Below are 7,474 nucleotides of genomic sequence, written 5' to 3' on the forward strand. Positions count from 1 at the left end.
GCTCTAGTTTTCAACTGGTCGTGGTCACAAATGATCCTATTTTCACCCCTTTCACCCCATTTATACCCCCTGCCGTCACCGTAACTTCGCCCCGCTCATCGCCGTGGTCCCCATGAACTTCCCAGCCCCCCATTTCTCCATGTTTCCCCCAATTTCTTCTATTTTTCACCCGTATGCCTAACTTCTTCTCTTCTACCACCCTGCCAATTTTCGTTCTTTTTCGAGAGATCGCCCGATTTTTCAAAAAAATTCGACCTATCTCTCGAGGGAGCATACCACCCATTAAATTTACATTTTATGGGGCATTTCTTCACACTAGTTTTTCTTTCTTTGAAACGATGCGATAAACTGCACCGTCTCAAAGAGGGGCAAATGTAGTCACATAAATCTGTCCATTTTAATTAAATGAATATTTCGTATTTATTTGATTAAAAATCCACTAGCCACCAGTTAATTAAATTAATATTTAATTAATTCATCCCCAAACATTCTTCTATTAATTAAATAAATTATTCAATTTATTTTAATTAATTCATTAAATCAAATTCCATTCAATTAAATAAATAAAATCAATTTATTTAATTAAATCCCCCTATTCCTCTTTTAAATAAATTAAATAAAACATTTATTTAAATCATTATCCCCACCCCACTTGCATTTTCTTACAAATGCAACTTGCACACATTTATTGAAATAAATGAATTTTTATTTTAAATAAAATCCTATTTTCCCTCACCCACCAAATCCACTTGCAAAATCTAATCCCCTTCTAGATTCTTCTAACCCCTTCCTAATTAGCCTAATCCATCCCCTAAATATTGTCACATTTCTAAGCAAAATGGAGTCACTTCTCAAAGTCTAAAAGTCTTTGATAACCATTAAAGGCTTTCAACCTTCAACCACTTAATTCCTCAAAGTCTTTGATAACCATTGAAGGCTTCCAACTTTCAACCACTTAATCCACAAAGTCTCCAATAACCATTAATGGTTAACCCAAACCCTCCCACATGGTTAAAACATTTGCTTTGACTCAACCTCTACCCAACCCAAGGGTCTCATCAAGCCTTTAATGCTTTGACCATGATTATCTCTTAATCATTTGCACAAAGGTTTATCCTTGCATTAACTCCTAATCCAGTGGGTAATCCTAATTTAGACTTGACCCTTAGCCTTTAGATAACCATGAGGTCTTCTCAGGCCTTTAATGCCTCCAACCTCTTTTCTCAACCCAATCCTGTGTTGACACTTGTCACTATTTTATTGGTGCAAATTGCGCACATGGATCCCCAACTTTCAAGCTTGACCCTTGATTAAACCTTTCAATCCTGGCCATCCATTGCTCCATTTTTCCTATAAATAGAGCCCATTCCTTCATAATCCAGATCCTGAAAAACTTGTATGCATCTAAGTTATACATATTTTAGAGAGCATTTTAGCATAAGCAATCTAACATCTTGTCTTTTTTGGTTGAAATACATCATTTTAGCATTAGTATTAGCTTTTCATTTCATATTTGGAGCTATACTACAATCTCAATCCTCCATAAGCATCCATAGTGCAAAAAGCTGCTGAGAGCTACACTATTTTGGAACTTGGAGAGGAGAGGAACAAGGGAGAAGGAGCTAATATCATGTTAAGAGATAGTTGGAGATGTCTCATTGTCTTTACTTCTTTAGTTAAATTCATTAGCATGTTTTTAGTGTCTCTCTTGGAATGCCTTCATATGTTTTAGTTTTTGATTGACTAACGCTAATGTTTTGTGTGTTTTTGTGTTATTTGATCATAGACTAATCTTGTGCCATTTAGGAGGGCATCAACTGGTATTAAGGAAAGTGAAGTGGAAGAACTTCAACTAGAAGTACATCTTTCACCGGTTGTAACTTCTTCTGACAGCGAGATATCGGTTGTATTCAAAATGGTAGAAAGAAAAAGAAAACCCTCACCGGCACCCTCATCTACACTCAGAAGGACTAGACAAAAACAACAGGCAGTTAGGCTTCTAGCTAAGAAATTGACACCAAATAAGAGAAAGCAAAGACAGGTTATTCCACCATTTGATAAACTTTTGAATGAAATAACTGAGGATGGGAAATTGAAAAACATCAGTAAGTTATATAACACACTATCAAATGATGAAAAGGAGAGCATAGAAAATAGTGTAATCTTACACTTAGACATTTATAAGAAAATTCTGATGGAAATTGTGGATGAGATACCCAATGATTTATATAGAAGGTTAGAAGCTAGAAGGGTAGCTATTGTTAAATTAGATAAGAAAATCAAAATAGAAAAGCTACTTGTAGTTCACCCAATGAAATCCACCCAAGAAATTGATGAGATGATCAATGAAGCAAACTGGATAGTATTCTCAACTAGACATGGACATGTTGCACTTATGGTAGGTAGAGTAAATGAAATAACAAAAGAGACTACAGATCAGTGGGACATATTTTTTGTAGAGAAAGAAAAACAAGAAGAACTAAAAATACCAAAACCCTTTAAGGTATACCAAAAGGATAAATAAAAAGGAAAAGGCAAAGTAGGTGGACCACCAAATATAAAAGTGACAGACAATTTCCCACCACCTTCAATTACTCCACCGGTACTAACTGATAGTTCACCAACTATTGAGAATGTGGAGACTCCACATGAGGATATGAATCCTGATTCTGAGGTGTTATACACAATGAACATTGACACTCAGCAAGTCAATATTGTGGTGGATAAGGAATCACCTGAGAAGATAGATGTGGCAACAGAGCCACCAGCAGGAAATATTGGAATTGAAAACATTGGAATTGGGGAACAACAACAAACTAAAGAATCAAATGATCCCCCGGACACTGGAAAGGAAGAGACCACAAATGTGCATACTGATACATCTACTGAGCCACCGACAACCACTGGAACTAAAAAACCAACTGAGTCACTGACAGTAGATAGCACAGAGGCAAACACAGAAAAACCGACAGTGGACACTACAATGAAATCATCTGAAGCACAAACAGAGAAACCATTAGAGCAATAGGCTCTTGCTGAAAAAAACATGGAGAAATAGGTAGAGCAATAGGCTCCTTCTCAGGTACCTACTAAGACTGTACCACTGGCTTCATCTGAAAATCCCAAGCCCTTGGTAGTGGAAATGCAAACTCAAACAAATCCTCTAGAGAAAGAGGAAAGCAAAGCTATCACAAACACTGGCGGATTACAAATTGTGAGAATAGTTGGACAATCATCCGACACATCAATGACTGAATTTAGGCCAACAAATGTAATAGAGGTACTCTTGGATTCAATAAAGAAAATAACAGAGTGCAATGCCCAAGCTTATAAGGCTATAGATGACACTTTACCAATTTCGAAGATGATAGCTCCAAAGTGTATCATAGATAATAAAGATTCTTTGATCCAATTAGACACATTGTCTAAGTATATAACCGGCAACCTAATAACACTAGACTAGATAAATGAAGGTACATTCAAAGAGAAAATGAATAAGGAGAAAGAAAAATTCTTTGAGGAAACAGTGAAGAAGAATAAGGAACAAATGGAAACCATATTACCGGTATTAGGAGAAACAATTTTGGATTTCAAGAAATTGTACAAAGATACTTGCAAAATTAATATTTTGATAGAGGACATAGATTCAAAGATCAACAAAGCACAAAAAGAAATCAACAATATTGCTGACAACTTAATAGGAACATCAAATTCATTTTTGGAAGTTGAAAAGAATATTGCAGTTCTTGAGGAGAAAATTGAAAAGTTAGAAAAAGATAAAGAAAAGGATTCAAAATGCAAACTAGGTCCCAAACTAGATTACCTCATTTCTTTGAGAAAAGAAATTTCTGAGGCTCTGGTTCTAGGACTTAAGACACCAAAAGAGAAAATGCACATACTCACCGGTATAATTCAGAGAGCTGAAGTGGCATTAAAGGACAATGAAAGGTTTAGTGACAGTCAAAATTTTGCATTGGTAGACATCTATCAGATTGTAACCCACCGGTTACAAGGATCCCGGTAGGAACCACACTCCATTGACAGTGAATGACAACCTTTGTCATTAATGATAAAGGGGGAGTAGTGGAGATGAGAAAAATGATCAGAGACATCATCAGCTCAGGGGGAGCACACATTTTGGTAACACAGTTTTGACAAGTTTTGGCAGATTCTTTTTTTGGACACTTTTTTGGATTTTTCTCATGAGTGTTGCCATCAATGCCAAAGGGGGAGATTGTTGGCAAATGCACACTCCAATGAGAAATTTTAGGTGATTGAAGATATTGTCATTGATGTCAACCTTACAATCACATGTAATAGGCAGACACTGGCACTCACAGACTCTACACCGACATATAGTTCACCGACACCGAAAAGGATTGATTACCGACACCATGGCCAACAAGAATTCTGTTTAATTGTATTTTGTATTTAATTGTAAAATCTTTTTGTAAGCCGACACGGTGGATTGTAATAAGACTCATATAAGTATGAGATCTTGTAGATCATTTAGGAGGAGAGGATATGGTTAGATTATTGCAAACCTAATGTGTGAATTGTAAGGCAGATTTTGGATAAGGGTTTATGATTATTACAAAGCTTAAACCAGTACTGAACCTGGCATAGTAGATGTTGATTTGAAGCAGTACATGACATTGGATTTTCATAATACATTTTTGTAAGTCAGTGAGACTTCTTTTGTAATTGAGCAGTGAGCTCTAGGCACTTGGCCTTCCTACATGTGCAAGCCCCTATTGTAATAGTAATATTCTCTTATTGGTTAGTAAGTGAATATTGTGGGTCACAAATCCCACCGAGTTTTTTCCCACACTGGGTTTCCTCGGTAAAATATTGTGTTATGGTGTGTCTTTCATGTTGTACTTGTTGTTCTTATTTACTGCATTAATTTTTGTTTATCGGTACATAATTTTGGAATGCTTTTCATATGATAAGTTTAGAAAATTCATTAACCGGTCAGATACTGATTCATCCCCCCCTCTCAGTATCTTTGGGAATCCTAACAAACAAGACTTTTTGTAAAGCTTTAATAGGCTTGGCTCCTAATAGAACGAACTTCAAAAGAGTTCAGATAGTTATCTTCTGAGTCTCATCTCATAGTGGTTTTTCCCATTTGGGTTTCCACGTCAAAAATATTGTGTCAAGTGGTCAATGTTTTTGTGGTTATATTTTCTATGGTTGATTTGTGTAACTACTTAATCCACTTTGATAAGTTATGATAACCAGAAGTAATATGAAATGAAGTTTTACTTATGTCAGTAAAAGTATTTGGATGTTTATGAGTTTCAAGTTGTTTACTGTTAATCTATTGTTAAAATCAACCAGTTTATTCTAATAGTGATATTGCATTTATAGTTCAGTGGTTTAACTTGTCAGTTCTAATTTTACTTTGAGAGGTTGATTCGGATATTGGTGAAAGTTTATTATTAGTTTTTCTATCTACTGATTCACCCCCCCATCTCAGTAGTTGATCGGATCCTTATTCTTTCATCATACCATCAATTGGTATCATAGCTTCTCAGGTACTAAGGTCTAAGCCTAACAACTTGACGTAAAGATCTTGTAGAACATGACGAAGAAGGAAGGTCTGAAGTTTAATAAAGAGAACTATAGAATATGGAGTGATAAAATGAAATTTTATATCAAATCTAGGAAATCAATACTGGGAACATGTTGGTACTCAATATGTTGTATCAAGTGGGATTATGACATGATCAGAAGAAAGAGAAACAAGAAAATAATCAAGCACTGGAGGCTATTATCAGTTCTTTGTCTAATGTTGAATATGGTAATTTCCATGGTCTGGAGACTGCATATGAGGTATCGAAGAAACTTGAAGAGATTTATAGCGATGATGAAAATGTGAAGATTTCCAAGGAAGAGAGTCTAAGAGGAAATTTTGATGACATGCGGATGGCTGAAGGTGAGAATATCCAACAATATGGTCAAAGGATAAAAGAGATAGTTGGTGAGATCAAGAGTGCCGGTGGTAAAGTGGAAGATGCCATAGTGCTTAGTAAGGTGTTGAGAACCCTACTACCGGTCTACACTATCCTGTTGGCATATGATGAAGCGGTGACAAAGTATGTTGTCATTGATGTCAATATGTGCTCAAGCAAGTACACTGGTATGCACCGATATGAAGAGATGTAGTGAACCGGTGTTAGGGTTTCATTAAGTGTGACTACCGGTTGGTAGTCTTAGCTCTAGGGTTTCCGATTTGGCAATATAGCATGTGCGATGCAACCGATGATATTCTGTGATGAGTTAGCTAAGAAATAAGGATGAGATCAAGATGCCACATCATTTTTGTGCACGTGAAGGATTTCCTTGAGGATCTTTAATGTGAAGATCAACTGCATTAAATGTCTACCACAGGAATGAACATTCTTCTTAGCGGTATGAGAAGAAAGAGTGATGGGTTACTGATTTCTATGTGCGGTGAAGAATGGACGATGCAGAATGACTTGTGATCTATTTGAGATTGTTTCATTTTATGTAAAGTGTTTGGATGGTCAGGATTGGACTGCTTGTAATTGTAAACCTAAAATACTTAGGGTTTAGGGTTTATGTTACCGATCTAATTCTTGTCTATAAGGTCGATGAGTTTTGATATTGTTTTTGTTGGCAAAAGTTGTGTGTGTATCTGAGTGATGAGATACTTTCCATACCAGTGAGTGAAAACTGCAGAGTGTGATTACAGAGTAGAGGAACTAAAAAGGATCTACCTTAGCATATAGTGTTGTTATCATATCAGAGTTTTACCTATTTTCTTCTAACCATTTCAACAGAAGGAAAATCCCTTTGTCGGGTAGCTTTAACAGGCTTACCGTAAATCCTCTAACCAGGTGACTCAAGTTCATTGAGTTCTTTAAATCCTCTACCAAGGTAACCTTTAACAGGGTTTCAACCTTTAATAGGGTATATAGTCATCCCTTAACTAGGTGATCTTTAACAGGATCGGTTCCTAGCACAAACCTTATTGTAAAGTCTTTAATTGGACTAGGCTAATAACAGATTGAGCTTCTAAAGAGTTTAAAACAAGCTTGTGGGTATTCATCCCCACCATTGTTTTTCCCATTTGGGTTTCCACGTGAAAAATATGTGTGTCATGAGTTGTGCATTTTTCATGTGATGATTGAGTATTCTTTGTTAAGGTGATTATGCATGCAGAGATAATGGTTATGATATTACTGATACACCACATGCATATATTTATGGGTGAAGTAGTTATTAAGTATTGAATGATATTTAAAGTATTTAGTTTTAAAGGTTTAAGTTGTCTGATGTCTTACTCTATTTAACCGGTATTGCCATGGTTAAGTTCAGTAATGAAGACAACCGGTTAAGCATCATTTTAATTTGATAAGTTGTCGAAGAAGTTTTTGTTATTGGCATTTAACACTCTAGTGAGAAATGATGGTGTTGTCATTGATGGAAACCTACTAGCAAACCT

At 35.9% G+C, this 7,474-nt stretch overlaps 1 protein-coding gene across 1 annotated transcript; it reads left to right on the plus strand.

Moving 5' to 3' along the window:
- The first annotated feature begins 2,395 nt into the window (after positions 1 to 2,395).
- Positions 2,396 to 3,028, plus strand: LOC131873933 (uncharacterized). Its single transcript, XM_059217112.1, has 2 exons — positions 2,396 to 2,503; positions 2,729 to 3,028. Exons 1-2 carry the CDS (start codon positions 2,396 to 2,398, stop codon positions 3,026 to 3,028), a joined length of 408 nt encoding a protein of 135 aa, XP_059073095.1.
- The last annotated feature ends 4,446 nt before the right edge of the window (positions 3,029 to 7,474 follow it).

Source organism: Cryptomeria japonica, chromosome 3 (assembly GCF_030272615.1).
Source record: "Cryptomeria japonica chromosome 3, Sugi_1.0, whole genome shotgun sequence".
Lineage (NCBI taxonomy): Eukaryota > Viridiplantae > Streptophyta > Pinopsida > Cupressales > Cupressaceae > Cryptomeria > Cryptomeria japonica.